The sequence below is a fragment of the Hippocampus zosterae genome, chromosome 11 (assembly GCF_025434085.1).
Source record: "Hippocampus zosterae strain Florida chromosome 11, ASM2543408v3, whole genome shotgun sequence".
NCBI classification, from domain to species: domain Eukaryota; kingdom Metazoa; phylum Chordata; class Actinopteri; order Syngnathiformes; family Syngnathidae; genus Hippocampus; species Hippocampus zosterae.
In genome coordinates, this window is record NC_067461.1 from 9,356,774 (window position 1) to 9,375,822 (window position 19,049).

Below are 19,049 nucleotides of genomic sequence, written 5' to 3' on the forward strand. Positions count from 1 at the left end.
CGTTGTTTTGTATTTTGTTGCTTCAACCCTTTTTTTCTTCCTCCACTGGAGCTAAATGCAGCTTATCTCGATCTGAAGCGTACTGAAAGATGTGTTTTGCCCCCAGCGTGCCACTCCAGGTGTCTTACTCAATTGCATTCTTGTATTTTTAGCTACAATGCTTTGTTATAGATGGATTCATGTATAATTCAGTGGGTTTGTTTGTGGGTGCATGTCTATGGCTTATGTATACATGTGTACAGTATGTGTCTCTCTTGACTGCATTGCTTGTGCAGTATGGCGAATTGCATTCACCTAGTTTCTTTTTGGCTCTTTTGTGTCAGCCGTGATTAAGATAGCATGAAAAAAAAATATTATGGCAACACACATAAGGGTCCATTGTCGTGGTTGATGCACAACTGTGACATTAAGATTAATTAAAATGAGGTTTCTCATCATTTGAAAAGCTGTCCACTCTCATTAACGCTGTCCCTGAAAGGGTTAAATCACTAATTTGATATCCTAAAAGGTTTAGGGGTTAGGGTTCGGGGTTTGGGTTAGAGTGTTAAGGGGTTAGGGTTTAGGGGTAGGCATAGGGTTGGCGGTTAGAGGGTTAGTGTTGGGGGTTAGGGTTGGGTTTAGGGTTAGGGTTTTAGGGTTAAGGTCAGGGGGTTAGCGTTGTCGTTAGGGTTGGGGTTATGGGGTTGGGGGTTAGGGTTAGAGTTACAGGAGTAAGAGGTTTGGGTTAGGGTCAGGGGTGTAGGAGTTTGGGTTAGGGTTAGCTGTTATGGTTTAGTTTATAGTTAGGTGGTTAGCGTTAGCGTTAGGGTGATGGGTTAGGTTTTTGGATTATGATTTAAAACTGGGGTTAAGTGTTAGTGTTCGGGGTTAGGGTTCGAGTTTGCAACTGTATCAGATTTTTGGATTGCGTGGAGGATTTTTTTTCCCTTCTTTTTTTTTGTTTGGTTATTCTAGGTTTGATAAGAATCTCAGTCTTCCTTTTAGAGCTTTTATTTGTATCCTCTCCGACTGGTGTTTGGCATTCTGTTTTTGTGTGTGTTGACTACAGACACAAAGGAAGGAAGGAGGAAACACAGTGGACTAGTGCTCAACACGTCCACTTCACAGTTTTGAGGTACAGGATTCAAATCTATGCGGTCTTCCTCTGTGGACTGTGCATCCTTTTCTAGTACCTACTGAGGCACTAAAGGAAATCGATTGACTGATATTGTTGTGAAACAACCAGACAATTAGCATCATGGAACAGATTTTATCGAGCTTCAAATATGCTTCACATATATTTTTTTGCTCATAGCCCTTCTAGCAATGTGTCTGCTGTGTGCAGATAATGTGTGTCCTTACTCGGCTAATTAAGCTGCCTGATGGTCTTCCAGTGATAAACACGTATCGTGAAGCTGCTTTGACTGTTCCTTCAAACGGAGCCAAAAATGCCTTTTTCCCAGCCATGGCTGATATCGGAACACAGAAACATCTGCTGGTTCTGAAATCCCAAAAATGTTTAAGTCACATAAGATTTGCCAGCAGGAAACACATCAACAGTTCCCACAGAAGTCACAACAAGGGAGTCATCAACGTGTTGAAATATAGAAGCAGACTGCCAATCTTGCAGCTAAGCATGTTTAAGTGTTCAAAGTGGAGCTCCATCGGAGTCCAGTTTATTTTGACTTGACTTGTCCAAGTATTTTACTAGATGTTTATTAGCTTTGAATGGTTCCAACTTAATGTTTTTTGGGTTTGTGAGTTCTCATTTCCTGTCACGCCGGGACATCTTTGGATGTGCTCCACTGTCAGACTGTGTGTGTTTGTGCGCGGGAGACAAATCCGCGACTTGTGGTTAAGTCAATAGGAGAAGGCTGTTTGCTGTGGCACGAGGCCCAGAAGACTTGCAAACATGCATTAAGTGAGGCTCAGACAAACCTTGCCGTCTTGAGCATGTCTGTTCTTACGCTCTGGTTGGACTCACTGTGCACGCACAAGTCGACTGACAATCGCTACACAAACAAACCACGCAACACAGGAGGACAATGAACACATCATGACTCTCACACAGACATGAAACGCTCGACAAAAGATGAGTTAAAAAAGACAAAGTCATAAAATATATATTTGAGTGACTTGTCATGACTACATCATTGACTTAAGTAGCAGCAGAGCTCCAAGAACATTTACTTCCTGGTACAACATGAGATTTTCTCAGGAAAAGCGAAGTCAAGTCAAAAATGGTCTTTCCAATATTCCTTACGTGCCCCCTTGAGTCAGCTTAGTTTGCCGTGCACTGACACATGCTAGTGACTGAAAATAACACCACGGTGTCCATGGGCCCCCCTTGCGAACATCACACGAGTAAACCCAGAAAACAGGCGAGCCTTGATGGTCGCTACCTGAGCCCTTAGGCACTGCGATGTCATTTGCAGTCCGCAGCAAGTGGCAGTACAAGTATAAGAATAATTGACCGTCTACTGAGGTAGATAGATAACGGGTAAATTGGTCTGCTGAATTTGCTTTCCACAAACAGAGTATTAATCAAAATACCGTGTTTTGTTTACTGGAGGCAACGAGAACAAATTATTGGAAAGTAAATTTTGGACTTGACTTCCCCTTTAAACAACATTCGGCAATATAAACAACACGGCAAACAATTTGCAGTGCATGGCCCGTATCAAAAGCGCACAGTACATTCTGACAAGAACGTGGCGGTAAGTGGCAATGAATGGCCTTTTGTGTGAAAATGTCATCGGTTTTATTTTTTTTTTTTACCTGATTTCAGTTGAAACAACAAGCCTGGCATAGTTTATAACGCAGTTTCATGGAGGATGATATAAGACGACAGGACCATACAATATTTTTTCCGTTCTGAAGCACAGCCAACACTTCCATCATGACTCAAACAGGGGGGGAAAAAAATATGAAAAAATTCCAGATCGCCAGTTTATTATTAACCCTTTTGGGGACAGCGGTTACGGCAGTGGACATCTTATCATGTGATCAGTTTACAGGGTGCATGAAAGAGTTAAATGACAAGGTGCATTTATATCATCAATAATGTGTGGGCAAGGCACTGGGATGCTTGCAAGATTTGGTACTGGTGCTCGACATGTTTTTTTTTTTTTGAGGGGAGGGAGGGGGGTTGAGGCGGGTGGTGGTGCAAACAGTTCAGTTTAGTCATAATATACTGGAGAATTTCATTTCGTATTCATTTCCAGCGAAAGTCCTACTGTATAAGTGATGGTGTGAGTAATTTGACAGTTCAACATAATGTTTACCGCAAGAACTTGAGGACGTGTTGTTGAAAGTATGAAAAGGACGTGCAAGCTGAGCTTCTTTATTTCCTTCCTCATCATTTCACAGCACACATGTCAAATAGAATGTGTCGGTATGGAGTGAGGAGTAGACCAAGGTAGTTTTACTGGAATATAAATCACTCGGAGTATGAAACATGAACAACTATTGGCCTCTTGTGCACTGTTATAATACTTTAAGGCTGAAGCTCTTCGTTTTTCGCTGAAGTGCAGTTTCAGACAGGCTGGCGGAGCTGCAGTATAAAGGTCCCGTCTCTGATTACAAAAAACAAAACCAACCTGCCAACATGTAACCATCTATAAAGGTATCAAAACTGTGAACATGCTTATATTTCTTCCCAAAATAACAAAATGAGAATATAAAGTCTCTGCCCCCCCCCCCCCCCAAAAAAAGATTTCTAAGCAATTCTGTGGCAACCTGGGATTAAAAAGTACAATTCTATAAGGGAAATATAAAATGAATAGTATCACGGATTACAGGCAAAGTAGTGTATTTAACTGTTTTACTTTTCTCCTATAGCAGTGAAAATATTTCATCATTTTATATCAAACGAAAGTTTGGGTTCATTCTAAACATAAATTTTGGCTCAGCCGTTTTTACGACAGCTGTACAGTGCTGGATAAGCAGGCTAAAATAGACCAAGAGCATTTTTGTGGGAAAAAGTGGTCAAGGAATTTCTTTGACTATGACTCCGTCACAGTTGAGCTTAAGTGCCTCGTTGTGAAAGTGAGTGTTATGTGTGGAATAGAGGCTTCACAGGAGTGGATTTTCACTCCCGTCCCATCCCACTACCACAGAAAAAAGACTAAAATAGTAAAAAACAAATAAATGAATTAACCTCTCCTGTCATGTGGAAAATAAATCCCATCCTGTCCTGCCCACTCACATTTTAGAGGTCAGATATATTTAAAAAAAATAATAATAATAAAACTTTATTTTTTTATTTTACTCACTTACCTCACCCTGTTTCTCCTCGAGGATTGACCAAGGATCCCCCCACCCCGCCTACAAACTGGATAATCCCACTCCTTTCTGTTTCCATGAATTTTTTGTCCTGTACCGTCCCAATCCAGTGATTAAGTCAAGTCAAGTCAACAGTAAAGGTGAAGTGGACTGACATCCTTTGGGAATCCCACGCAACTCCAGAAAAAAAAATGTCACCGTCTAGTATGCAATAGGTCTTAAAAGAAACACCAACAAATCTGAAAAAGTCCACTTGAGATGTTTGCGAATTGGCAGCAAGGAAAGGACAAGAAGGCCAGAGTTGTATTTGGGGCACCGGATTCTTTTAACATGTCAGGACTTCAATTTCTTAAATTTGTACAAAGCTTTGTATTTGATTAGTGAATGATTATTCATTTGTAAATTGTGTAGTGAGGAAATACATTTTTAATTAACTTTTGTTTCATTTTACATCATATTCTAAAAAAGACTAGAGTACATCGTATCATTAAAACATATATTTTTTAAAAACTAATACTAAAACTAACAAAAAACATAGCAAGCCCACTTCTAAACTCAAATAACTGGCGCATTGCCTCCACAAGTAAAAAATGTGTTTTTTCTCCATGGGCGCTTATTTTATCCCCACACTCTGGGATCTGCGCTCACAAATGGTCAGAAGGATCATGCTCCATCCCCAGTCGTCATGGTAACAAAAGCCATACTTGCCATTGGCTCAGTTGTATACAGTTTTTGACTTGCATGCACAAGACAGCCCTTAAAATCAGGAAAGAGACAAGAACTAGGCTGTCTAACATGACCTAACATTCTTGATCCTTGGAGTATTTTGAAGCATGGATCCTTAACTTAAATTATGGAGAGAGACAAAAAGCATATTATTGCTGTCCAGTGAAAAAGGCAAATGTCAATTTTTTCATAATTTGTTTTTACATGAATTTTTCACAGAATAGCGATGATGTGTTTGCTTTAAAAGCAGGCCCATTTCCATGCAGCCTCCTCTGAGGTATATATGCATGTATGTGATTAGCATCTTGCCGAGCAAAGTGGAGCAAGCAGAAGAATCCTGGCAAATGATGCATAATTCTCAAGCCTTCCATCTTTTTGTCTCCTGTTTTCATTCATTTATGACTTGTGCTGTACAGTTTTTGTGGATACATGTGTGTTGTGTGTGTGTGTTTTCTTTTTTTATTTTTTATTTTTTGCTAAGAATGTGATTTAGCGATCCTCAGGAGAGGGTGGGAGTAAATTCAGCCCCAGATAGTAAGAGCATCTAATTTCACTCCCTGTCATGAGTCACGATGTTAAAAAAGTGCAGGAAAATAGTTTCACTTAAAAATAGACTTAACGATGTGAAATCACCATCTTCTAAGCACCTCTTATCTTACCAAAATTCCCTCACAGTCAAATCGCTGAGATTTATTAATTTTCTCTCGTAAATAAATAACAATCAGGGGTGGAGCGTGCGCTTCATTTACGTAAAGGAAGTTGCTGCCTGTGAAAATAGACCAAATGGTGCATGAAAGTAGGCCCAGATTAATGTTTCATGGGATGACTTCCAAACGGCACAGTAAATAGTGGATGTGGGCTCATGTAGCACTGCCGCATGACCACCGCAGCAGAAGCGGAACCTCTTGGCTGCATGCTTGGAGCAAAGTAGGAACGTGATGCCATTCGAGTCAATACTGGGTAGCAGTCAAATAGTCTGCTCTTTATTTATTTATTTGTTTGTTGCCTCACTTAATAAAAATCTGTCATTTTGATTAATCGGTTGACTCTAGCTCAAGTTATCACGAACATGTTAAGTAGACATTGATGAAGAATAACTAAACTAATGCAGTTAAATGTAGAATGTAAAAAAAAAGATACATAGAAATTTCAATCCACGCTGATTGTGGTGATTTTATGACTAAAACTGTGGAATCATGCCAACGCACACATCTCTCCACACACGCGCATCTCCACTACATGCACACACCCGCGTGCCTGCTGTACTTACGCCAGGCTGCCTAAGCCACATCGTCGTAGCGTGCGGCGAGGCAGACGCATGTCGTTCTCCTCCACGTCCGTCCGCTTCCGTCCACATTGGCGCTGACGGTGCATCATCGCTGCAACATGGCAACAGAGGTGAGGCATGTTTCTTCTTCTTCTTCTCCACCTCGTGCACGTGCGATGCTTTGAGTCCCGGTTTGGCAGGCGGAAAAAAAGTCAGACATTCTTTTACTGGTCCTTGTGGATTTAGTCATAACCGACTCTGCCTTTATTTCTCTCATTTGAATGTATTATCAGTTGCAGTTATTACTGGTTTTTTTGTTGTTGTTTTTTTTTTTTTTGCTTGCTTTAGTTGAAGTGCGAGGATGTAATTAAGAACACCGATGAGGCATGGACTCGTCAGCACCATGGACAGGGACGGACTTGTTGTTCTCCTCTATTAAACAATGGATCCATCGTCAAACACCGTCATGCCTTCTTCATTGACATCGCGTAAACAAATTCCCATTTGTCACTTGGCTAATGTAGAGTGGCCGGTTGTACTTTTGACGCTCACTGAGTGCAACATTAGGTGCACCTGTACAATGCAAAAATATAAAAATTTAAAAAAATCTTTCCATAGCTGTTCATTTTTGTAAGACGTCCAACGCTTGGATATAAATGCATCACAATGTGAACAGGTCAAAATAAAAATGGCTTAAACCGATGAATTATCCATGACAGACAACCATTCACATCCATCAACCGCTTTACATTCCTTCATCTCCATCACTGTCTCCACCACTTTTTCCTCTCTTATTTTATCGGGGTCATAAATGTGACATCTGCACTTTTTGGCCTCAGCCTGTACAATCCAATGTTTAAAAAAGTGTGCAAAAATAAAAATAAGAACTGGATCCAGAGGTATTGATTTAATATCAAGGTCTTGACTGATTAGAACTTGAACAAGCCACCTTTTGCTTAATTGATCTATTTGTCAAAGTGTCAAGACAAATGGCCGCTGAATGAGCTTGCTTCTGCTGTCGTGATAAACGATGTTTGCCACTGTCATCACGTGCATCTATTAATAGATCAACTTGTGCGTTACGACGAGCAGCAGGCTGCGTTGTGTACAGAAAGAAAGGCGCGGGTGGGGAGGGGGGGTTAAAAATAAATGAAATGAGGATATTTAAAGCGCCGAGAGACAGCGCAATGTCGAGGCGGTGACTGAATTTCTTGGGTTGTGAATGACTAAAATAGCAGTGTCAATTGTTATTCCTGGTTGTCAGCGAAACGGCGCATCTTCCTGTCTTCTTCGCCTTCTTATATACTCTACGAAATACTTCATAAAGTTTTATGGCGGCCACGAGAAGTTTAGTCACTAAACTTTTGTGCAATAATGGTTTAAATTCAAGCATCCATCAATATTTCATAAATGCTTATGACATTAAATGAATACAAACATCCGCCTGCCTATTTTTAGATCCAAATATAAATAAATGTGTAAGGGGGGAAAAAAACACCTCTTATTAAACAGTTTACATGAAGTCTTTTTGTTTTATGCTATGTTTTGTTCTCCTTTGTCACGTATGCATGATGTCAAAGTCTCGGTTTATTTTCATTGCCTGCAGGTTTCGCATCTATGTGTCCAAATAGGTTTGTTCATTCATGAATCATAATCATCCCCTTTTTCTTTTTTTAAACTCATCCCTCTCCACTCACTATCCTCTGAAGCGTAGTCATTGAGATCAACAGAGAGTGGGTTTACAGTGTCCCACTTAACTCACCGTTGCCTTTCCTCCCAGAGAAAAACGGCTGCTTGGGTGTAAACCACTCAACGGGCTTTTAAATGAAAGTAGTAGCTGCCGGGCGCGATCAGGCCAAGTGCTTGTAAAGGATGCGCTGAGAGGGCTGACGATGTATTGCTGATGCTAAACGGACGGACAACACGCCGCAACTCGGTCCTGAGTGTGTTTTGTCTTGTCGCGTGAAGTTTCACAGTCTCCGGGAGATGCGGCGCAGCGCTTCCCTGGTGATGAAGGTCTTCGTGCAGAGGGACTACAGCGAGGGCACCGTCTGTTGCTTCCAGACCAAGTTCCCCCCCGAACTGGACAACAGAGTGAGTTGTGCCGCTGCTAACTATTCCCGCTGCTGTTCACACTCACGTCCATACATATATTTGTACTCGTTTCAATTTTATTTCCAAGCTAGGTGATATTTGTAACCCTTTCAGGGTCAGCGGTTACTACAGCGGACAGCTTCGTTTTCGCGACATTGGCATTTTTTTTCCCTTATGTTTCTTTTTATGTCCATCTGCTATGATTATACAGTCTATTTTAGCCTTGCCAAGTACAGTAAGTCTTTTCGGTCAGACAGGCCACCTTCACACCATGGTAAATGCCTGCATCACTTTACTTTGAAATGTGCTCTGGCAGATGCTCACAGGCTTTACATTCTGTTCCTGCCAAGTTGTTTCATATTGCAGACAGAGAAGGGCTTCTAATTTGTCGTCGGCGAGGCCAAGCAACACTTCCTGACTCTGATGACCTGCGCGTTTTTGTTTCACAAGTAGATTGAGAGGAACTTACTGGAGGAAACTGTGAAGACGCTCAACTCGTACTACCTGGAAGCTGAAAACATTGGAGGCCAGTCGTACCTTGAAGGATGTCTGGCTTGTGCGACGGCCTACATCATCTTTTTCTGCATGGAGACGCGCTATGAAAAGGTAAATAAGAGACTGTCACAAAGCAATGGGTTGATATACTGACTTGAGTGTAATTGAAGTAAAATGGAGAAAAGACGAGGACGTTGCAAAGTTCTGGGGGACTCACAGCAAACTTAACCAAGCATGCCTTAAGGAGCCTTGCTTTCTTGCTTATTTTCTCAAAAGGCATTCTATCACTTTTTTTTGTATTACTGCATTTCTGTAGTTCATTCAAGCATTATTATAAGTTGTGGAAATGATTTCATTCATTCATTCATTCATTCATCTTCCAAACCGCTTGATCCTAACTAGGGTCACGGGGGGTCCTGGAACCTATCCCAGCTGTCTCCGGGCAGTAGGCGGGGGACACCCTGAATCGGTTGCCAACCAATCGCAGGGCACACAGAGACGAACAACCATTCGCACTCACACTCACACCTAGGGACAATTTAGAGTGTTCAATCAGCCTGCCATGCATATTTTTGGAAGGTGGGAAGAAACCGGAGCACCCGGAGAAAACCCACGCAGGCCCGGGGAGAACATGCAAACTCCACACAGGGAGGCCGGAGCTGGACATATGGAGTTGTGTTATATTTTTTTAAAAACTCCATTCCTCCCCCAAATTGGTTTTAACCACCAATCAATTCCCTAATCCCAGCTCCAGTTGACTTAAAACAATATATGCAGTACATGAGGAAATAGACTATGATCCGGTTTAATATGTTTCAACCATGCAGCCAAAAATAGATGGATTCGCCCAATCATCCGTTAGTCCTCATTTGGGTCATGGGTGACTTTGGGCAAGAGACGGGGTACATACACCCTGGATCGGATGACTGCATGGCCTCGTGAGACTCATTGCCTGCAGTAGGATAGCCGTGCCTTACGTGCCTCCCACCCAGCTGATGACGTGGTATCGGTTCATAGTATTGGAGCATCTTTCCGATTCCGATGTCCAGTATCAGCACAGATTGCGCATCCTCATTTTTGTCAGTCCAATCACTTGCCACCTGCACAACGTGAGTGCAATCGTTCCTCTTTAGACCCGATTGCGTGCTTGAATGCACCCCCGCACATTAAGGTCACAGTTGTTTGCACCCGCATGAGCCAGAGACACAGCAGATACAATCTGCTCCCGTGATAGCTTAATAGACCTCGCCGCGCAGGTGGGCGAAGCACGGCACGCCACTCGTACAGGACGCATCAAGAACGTCCGTCCCGACAAAGGCCAGGTGATGATAGCAGAGTTGCATGCGCAACTTTGATCACCTGCTGCTGTTATTGGCTCAAACCGGAGCTGCGTAAAGTCCTGGCATGCCTCGGTTGGCCGATCTCTTCCACCCGCATCAATCACATCCCTGGTTTTGTCGCTTTTTCTAAACATTTCCTTATCAACCGAAGGCACTGGTGGCTGCGCCGAGCTGTATAAAGTTGTTTGGAGCTGTCTTTGAAGCCATGCAGAAAGGCTCTGCTCCAAACTCTTTTCATGTCTTTTGTCCGCCGGTGGACGAGATGCTATCGGCCTCACTGGAGAGTGACTTGATTGACTCGTTTGACAAATTGACCTCGGTTGAACGACAAAGATAAGTGTAGCCACCCAAGATGATCTTTGATAAGAGGCCACACGCACCAGGGAGAGCGTGTGCAGAATCAGCGGCGCACCCAAAAGCCCGGATGCTTGCGGCGCACCTTCTCAATGGACTCTGATTGCTCCGAGCATGTCGGGATGTGCGCTTGAGCACATGGCAGGGTTACGCAACACTGCTAGCACGTGTCTACCTCCAACGTTTTGAAGAACATTTGAACATTGTTTAATGTCATACAAGTATGAAGAGAAGTTGACCCAAGAATTGGGAAAGAGTTCTGTGCAAAGGGCCACCGTTCCAGTCAGATGAATAGATGAGTTAAATAAAGTTGGAAAAAAAAATATTCCACAAATAACACATTAGCCTTGTTTAATTTTTTCATTTAAATTAGTCAACCAATCATTTAATCATACATTTTTAAAAAAAACAATAGTACATGTACAATTATTTTACGAGCATTTTTAATTATATTATTTTCAAAAAAACTGTCACCCTAAAGGTTCTCAAACTTTAAAAAAAATACTGAACTTCCAAAGTGCCATTGTAATGACCTCCATTAAAATACAGTCGCATTTTTTTGCACTGATGACTTGCAAAAATGAAAATGTAACCATCCCTGCTTTGGTTGCTCATCAAGAAATGATGCTATTGTACTCGATGACAGTTTGGAGCTCCACATTTAGTTTGACTGCATATTTCTGCACCAGATTTTGGCTTATTAGTCCTCTGTCATCTGACATTACAAATCTTTTTATTGAACTACAAGGCACATGCTTCCTCTGATGGTCTTACGGAACATTTTTTCATCTTCCCCCACTGGCTTTCCAAGAAGTGTTGTAAATTAACACAAGAGAGGAATAAAAGCACTTCGGTTTTATGATTCAGGAATTTGATTTGTCCATTTCGGGATTCTTTTTCCGTCTTTTCCCTCTGCCAAATACTGAGAGAAGCGTTTACGACTGCGGTTTCTCCTTCGCGTTGGGTTTGCGGGGTCAGTACGTCGACAGCTGTGCCTGCAGCTGTGGAAGGCCTTTGCTCATCTCCGAGAGGAGCCTTTGTCAGGATTGCCGCAAAGCCTCTGTGGCTCTAATATCTCTTGGCCGAACACTGGAATGACCTTTAGTCAACCCAAAGAGGCAATGTTTACTTGTGCTCTCCGATAAATCAACACAAAACATGATTTTGCTGTTCAATAAATATGAAGATATGTTCACTTAATGACACAGATTCCTATCAAGTGACTTTTTAATAGCCTCGATAGTCATAGTTGGGTAATTGGAGTCTCTGTCTACCCATCAAGTGTGAAATTAAACAACCAAGCAGTTTTGCCAAATTTGTGACAATGTGTCTGAGCAACTCAAATGAAAAAAAAAATCTTTGCAGAGCGGAAAAGAGAAACAATAACTGTCATAATGTGGTTGTGTCTCGAATTAGCCAATCACACGAGCACACAGTTGCCACCATTTGAACGACATTGATTAATCTCAAATAAATGTCAGCTGTTCTAGCTGCCTTGTGGCATTTGAACAAGGGTGTGTAGATTTTTTTATATTCCACTGATCCTGTTTGCTCACTATCAATGATGTGGTGGAGGATGTTTTTGTTTGAGGTTTCCATGGCCCACATAAACACATTGTAGCGTATGAACTGCTAATTTTATTGCTTTGCCAGCCCGCATATTTGTCCACACTCTGGGCTCTGTTCCCACAAGTACATGCCGCTTGTTTGCTTATTCAATCCCCAATCTTCACCTCCAGTTAGCATAATAACAAAATATATGCTTGATATTTGGCCATACTAAACTGACAGCGCAGAGGGCAAGTTATTGAGAAAAAAAACAAACTGATGTACGAATTTATTTTTTAGCCCCCCCCCCCCCCTCGCTACACAAATGTGCAAATGATCACGCTTGCCTTTTCACCAGCGCTGACAGCTTTCTTTGTGGCGGCGAAGCCCAGTGAAGTGCGGTTCAGCTGTCAGACACGCTTAGGCTGCTTCCAGGGGATGCGTGGCATATCAGCATTGATGTTGTCCACAGAGGCATATAGCCCGCGCTCAATAAGCTGCCCTAATTATGCCACTTAAATCTAATAGCTGTCCTTTCAGCATGACTGACCATCAGTCAGCACAAATCCTGTGGACATGTCGCAAAATGCTCTGCTCTCCCCGGCGAACACGTTATGCTGTGTGTGATGCAAGAATGTTTTAGATAGCTGAACTTCGTGGCTTTTCTCGATGAGTACGTACAATAAATGGACACTTGGCAATTTTACTGCTTTGAATTATTCAAAAGGGGAAATTTTCTCGTACACTGAAAAAAAATAAAGAGTTCATCCATGAATTTTCTAATTCGCTTATCCTCATGAGGGTCGCGGGTGTGCTGCAGCCTATTCCAGCTGTCTTGGGACACCCTGAACTGCTTGCCAGCCAATCGCAGGGCACACACAGATAAACAACCATTCGCGCTCACATTCATGTCACCTAGGGTCAATATTAGAGTGTTCCATTAACCGGCCATGCATGTTTTTGGAATGTGAGAGGCAACCGGAGTACCCGGAGAAACCCCACATGGGCACGGAGTGCACACCCAAATATTTAATACTTAATAAGCGATAATGCGACCTATTGAGTAATTATATTTTAATGGTGGTACCTTATCTGTTTTACTGATTTAGTGGTTTACATGTAAATCATCCAACCATCTTCTCCAATAATAACTTTCTATGTTGAATTTCAGGTTTTGAGGAAGATAACGAGCTACATCCAGGATCAGAATGAGAAAATCTATGCCCCGCGAGGGCTGCTGATCACCGATCCCATCGAAAGGGGAATGCGAGTTGTATCCTTCAGAGAGGTTCCTGTCACTCAAACACCACAAGCACATAATAGTGCTTGGTAAAGCCGCGACTCTATTACAGCAGTGATAACAGATAAGAGGCGGCAGTGGTGTCGAGGTCACGAAAGCCATTGTGGTTAGAGTCCTTGAAAATTCCACACCGGAGAAACACCTCCTCCTCTTTGTGAATGTCCACGAGGATGCCCTCCGAATGACGCTTACAGTAAACTCCCTCAGAGAGGCTGTTCAATATCTGACTGTCATGACTCAAAGTGAATCTGAAACAGGGCTGTGCGTAGACAGAAGTTTAGTGTGTGTGCTCATGTGTGTTTGAGGCATCTCGCTCTGATTTATCGTTCCTTAAAATGAAAGGACTAACTCTAATTGTCAGTGAGCGGTATGAATCTGCCCAGAGGCGGGTTAGACCAGGTGTTGGTAATTATGCAGATGCACGCAAACGAAGAGCCGTTGGCGCCATTGTTTATACAGTTGACTTTATTCGCCGCCAATCAAAGCGGCTCCTTTCATGCTGTTTAAATCAGGCGCAATGTCAGTCTTGAATGGAGACAAATGACGCATGCGGCAAATGACGCAGTCATCCGTTTGGCACCGCATCGTCACTGCTTGTAACCAGGTACCCCCATAGCTGGTGATAACCGCTGGTAACGCCATGCGTGCTGAACCCCCTCCATATCAGGCTGTTACAGTCCAAATGCACTGGGGCCGAATGGATGGAGATGGAGCATTGGGTCTTGTACAACATGCATTTTATTGAGGACCGCTTTGCCTGGCGGAGGTGTCCGGAAGCTACAGCAGCTGACGTCTCCGATGAAAGCAATGCATGAATGTCATTCAAAATGAATACTTAAACAAGGAGAAATAACCCTAAACATTTTAGTGAGGACGATATTTCTAACACAGAACACAATACCTTACCTCTTACATCCGCTACTTACTTGTCTAGAGTCATTGGCTAACATTTTTGGTACACAAGCACAAACGAATCCAAAAAGCTCATGTTAGCTGTGGAGTCGGCCAGCTGATAGCAAAACGGCAGTGCTATTGATGATTCCGGTGGAGGTCCAATTGGCAAGTGAGTCTTCTGATGGAGTAATGTTTGAAAAAGTAGGATCTTCAACTTCTCTGGATGATCCAGAGAAAGGTTCAGGTTGCTTTTAGCAGAAGATCAGCCGCGCAACGTAAGATACAATACGTACCGAATGGTATCCAGTAATTCTGCATGAACACGATAAAAGGATGTAAGGGGCACTGAAGTGTGCTAAGGCCAGATTTAGTGTGTCCTGCCGAATTCCCCCTTAACCTCTCTCATAGCTGGAGATCAGCGTATTCGAGGACCGAGGCTCGGGCAGCTCCAGCCCCAGCAGCTGCGCATCGTCGACGGTGGCCAGCGCTCGGTGACTGGAGGGCCAGCGCCAGGCTTACGGGTACCACCACGGGGGAAGCGGGACGCTCGCCAATATCCGCATGCTGAAACACGAGAGCACCCGCTTTTGAGGGGGAGCCACGCCGAGATCTGCAATGCGCTACCTCGGCATCAGGAGGAAACGCACACTGAGTAAGACAAATATCAGATCACGGTTACAGTCGACTGCCAACACTCACCATTTGTTTCAGTCTATTCCTTTTATTTCCCATTGGTCCGTCTTGGAGTTTTGCCGAGTCAGCAGACTTACACTTGATTAGACTTAGTGTGAACATGTAATTGACTAAAAAAGGGAGGGTGCGTTTCGCTGCTGGTGCACTGTCAGGATTGGTACAGCAATTCACTTCATCAGGGTTGAAAGACAACCACTCACTCCTCTACAGTCTTGCATTCAGCAGGCACTTAGCCGATGCAGCTCTCCTTACTGTATTTAGCCTCATTCGCTAGCAGAGTGTTTTAGATCAGTGATATGCTTCCCATGCACATCAGTGAACAAAGTCAAAATGGGACAAAATATGTAAACATGTCGAAATGTCCACTCAAACATGAAAAAAGATGACATGAAGTGATGATATGACATCAATTATACTAAATTGGCTCAGTGTAATACTCAGCTGAATCATTGGTGTATTTTTTAATATTGAATTTTATTTTTTGGCTATTGGCATCATTTCGCAACTTGAAGTTGCTCTGCAATTCCCGTTCCTCGTCGCCATGTGCACGCTGTTACTGCAGATGTGACTCCCGCGCAAACTAAAATATTCTAGAGATTCACCGAAATTCATGCCGGAATAAAGACGTGAACGCTTATGTGTGCACGCAGCTGCAGACATTTGTATCGGCCTGGGCCACAGGCAGTATTCTCGGAGGTTCAATATAGGCGCTGCAGGACTGCTTGTTTGTTAAGTTGTGTAGATCGCCGTCCCAGTGCTACCTCACATGCAATCAAGTCAAATAAATGTATTGGTTTGAAATTTGAATTATTAGCCAAATGTGTACACAGCTAATCTCAAAGTTCAAATCAAACCATGGACATTAAGTAGTCATTGACTTGCTTGTTGGTCGATTTGAGAGAAAGTGACAAGTTGAGGGGGGTAATTTTCATGTTCTCCTGTAATGCACTGTTGTAGCGCCCCCTGGGGTAAAATTCGTGCCACTGTTGTTATGTTTCTGCCTTCTTCACCACTTGCTCGCATTGATTTCTTTGAGCTCATTTTCTTGTCCAACCAATTTGCCATGCCATGCCACATCTTTAAGTGGTGCCTCAGTAACTTACCAAAATAGAAATATAACAACAATACCCGCAAGGTCGAATTGCGCAAGTGTGCATCCTCCTGAGCTTTTGATGCTTTCATGTTTCATCCCAGTGGATGGTACCTCAACCTGGTGCTAATGGACTGAGTCATTTTCATGACTCTTCTCTGCCAGTCAGCCACAAAAACAGGCTTGATGGACAATGTATATGAATAAAAAGAAAGAGAGAAAAGAGAAAAGCAGCATGAAGAGAATTGTGCTGCACGTGCTTGTTAACAATGATTTTTAAGAGCTAGACTGTACAAAAAGTATATGCTTGGAAATTGTGTCGTTTATGCTACTAATTCTTCATTTTTAGAATTAGTAGCATCATTCGTTTTATGTTTCTTTAAAATCAAATGTCAATCTTGTCACCGTCATATAATTCTACAGGTGAGATTGTGGCGCTCAACATCGGGTTGTTTGGTGTTTTTTTATTTTATTTTGTTGTTATTTTTGGATATTACCTCTAAACTTTTCTACAATTATATTATTCATGAATTTATTTATTTTTTAAATACTGTATTTTCTCATGGAGTAGATATAATTGTGATATATAGATATAATATTAATTGTAAATTTCCCCAGTGTGGGACAAATAAAGGATATCTTAATAATAACACACTGTAATATAATCATAAAAATGTGATCATTCCATTGCAATTGGTTGTTGTGCAATGGATTGTCATGTGTGTCCCTACTGTTCTAAAGGTTTGATAAAATGGTGTGTACGTGTGTGTGTGTGTGGGGGGGGGGGTATTCATAATACAATATCATGTACAGTAATACTATATGATTGCCATTAATAAGGTGCTTGATGAAAATAATGTATAGTCGTCAACGCAATCATACTTTAAGTATTATTCTAAGGCACAGGTGTCAAACTCAAGGCCCCTTGGCCAAATCTGGCCCGCCACATAATTTTATGTGGCACTCGAAAGCCAATCAAGCATGTCAACTTCCATGATGATTCCTTAAATCTGTACCAAAATTTGAAATGATCATATGTAATAAATGAGAGCTGTTGTCAGCATTTTCTTGTTATCGAACCCCTCATAGTTATTATTCTTGATTTACTTATGTGGTTTCACAATCAGAATGGCCCTCCAAGGGAAATGGCATGTATCATGTGGCCGGCGCCAAAAATGAGTTTGTCACCCCAGTTCTAAGGCATCCGACATCAGATCATTGTTTTGTTGTAAAATCCAAACGCAGCTTTACCGATGCCATGACTGCTCTGTGGGTATGCAGTGAGTGTTGCTTTTTATTCCAGTGCACAGGCCACTATTTGGAGAAATACGGTCCAGTGGACCTCCGCATACTTACGGTTCAGGCACTGTGGGATCTTCTCGCAGACTGAGGTTTTTTTTCAATATATTTTTTATTTCTGATTTTGAGGGAGGGGATCCAACCACCATTCTTCAAGATTCTTCATTTTATTTATTTTTAACCAATGGACATTTGCTCATCTTCTACTTGAAAAAACAAGTGGCAGTCCGGAAAGGAAAAAAGTGGCATTTTTCTTTCAACACAGGAGGAGCTGTACTACATATTGATATGTGGCCAGTGGTTTTCAGCGCAGGAATCTGATTAATGAAGACAAGCAAAGGAAGTGGAGATTCATTGGCACGTAAATGTGTTCGGAGAACCTCCCTCGATCACACTCTCCATTAACCTCTGTGCCAAAACAAGGATAACGCCTGTGTGCCAAGTCATGATGTATAATCCACTTATATGTACATTCCTACATTTGTTTATCTTTGCACTGTATTGGAGAGTCACATTCTTGCCAACCTGTACACGAATAAAGCATATCGTGCTTTTTTTCTTTTGAGATCGTTTTGTAAGCCGTCTTCCGAAAGATGAAGCATGAAAGTGACTCGTACGAATTGGAAGATGCTGACTCAGGCAGACGAAGGGTGAAATGATGAGTCACGCCGCACGGTTGAACTAAAGACAAGACAAGGAGAAGTTATGCAGCAATATTGGTGTGTTATTAAAGATGATTAGCACATCAAAAGTGACTTGTGGGTTTTCTTCTTTGTAATCGTCGATGTGTGGCGACCGCAAGAGACGCGAAGCTAATGCTATGTATCCGAATGCTTCTGAAATGGATGCACTCGGAGGTCATTTGAGGACCGGGTTTGAAATAGGCACACACTCACACACATCAGTGGGTACACACGCTCAGCTTGTTTGTGGCTTGGGTTTGGGTGGTTTGCAATCATTTACTGTCAGTGAGTGGAAAGAAATTTCGCCTGCCGACCAACTAAATCTGTCATCTCGCTCCAAATCCTGATTTCAACATCTGGCTCTTAAATTGTTAATTACTCCAGTGTGTTACAACTTAGCCCATGTAAAAATCTTTTCTGTCTGATATATTAGGATTTTACGATATTAAAATGTTTGCACATTATTGTATCTGGATACAATAGAATTCAGACAATATACTATTATTTATATTTTATATTTACACATCTCATGGACGCTTCACGAGCTACAAAATCGAATGACAACCAATCAATATTCCGATCTAATGATCCGATTTAGTTAATTGAACATAATTACAACCATAATATTAAACATATTGTTGAACTAAGACCTTAATTGTGACAATGTTATATTTGGCTTTGAAATTTAAAACAGTTGAAAATTGTCACTGATTACACAAAAATACTTGCCTGGCTTCACAGGCAACACGGGGCTCGGTTTATACTCCATGATGGCAGGAGTGTGACTGTCAATCGCTGTTTGTCTCGAGATGGGACCTGTGATTGATTGGCGACCCGTCCAAATGCTAAAATTGGATAAGCAGTATCGAAAATAAATGTATGGATAAAAAGTCAACCTAAAGTGACCGACAATTGACTCATTTGGCATTTATTACATTTGTATGCTTCTATCTTCCATATTTTATGTATCAGTTAAAAGCGTTCATTTTGGTAAATGCTGACA

The 19,049-nt window shown here is 42.0% G+C and overlaps 1 protein-coding gene across 1 annotated transcript; it reads left to right on the forward strand.

Moving 5' to 3' along the window:
* The first annotated feature begins 6,193 nt into the window (after nt 1–6,193).
* On the forward strand, nt 6,194–18,118 carry golga7bb (golgin A7 family, member Bb). Its single transcript, XM_052079463.1, has 6 exons — nt 6,194–6,387; nt 8,225–8,350; nt 8,804–8,956; nt 13,259–13,360; nt 14,690–17,348; nt 17,635–18,118. The coding sequence occupies exons 1-5, from the start codon at nt 6,376–6,378 to the stop codon at nt 14,774–14,776; spliced, it is 480 nt and encodes a 159-aa protein (XP_051935423.1). The 5' UTR covers nt 6,194–6,375; the 3' UTR covers nt 14,777–17,348; nt 17,635–18,118.
* Nucleotides 18,119–19,049: the final 931 nt, after the last annotated feature.

What these genes read in the sequence shown, in the direction of transcription:
- golga7bb (XM_052079463.1), top strand. An exon ending in CCCCCGAACTGGACAACAGA is followed by an intron (nt 8,351 to 8,803) that starts GTGAGTTGTGCC and finishes TTTCACAAGTAG; the next exon opens with ATTGAGAGGAACTTACTGGA. An exon ending in TGGAGACGCGCTATGAAAAG is followed by an intron (nt 8,957 to 13,258) that starts GTAAATAAGAGA and finishes GTTGAATTTCAG; the next exon opens with GTTTTGAGGAAGATAACGAG.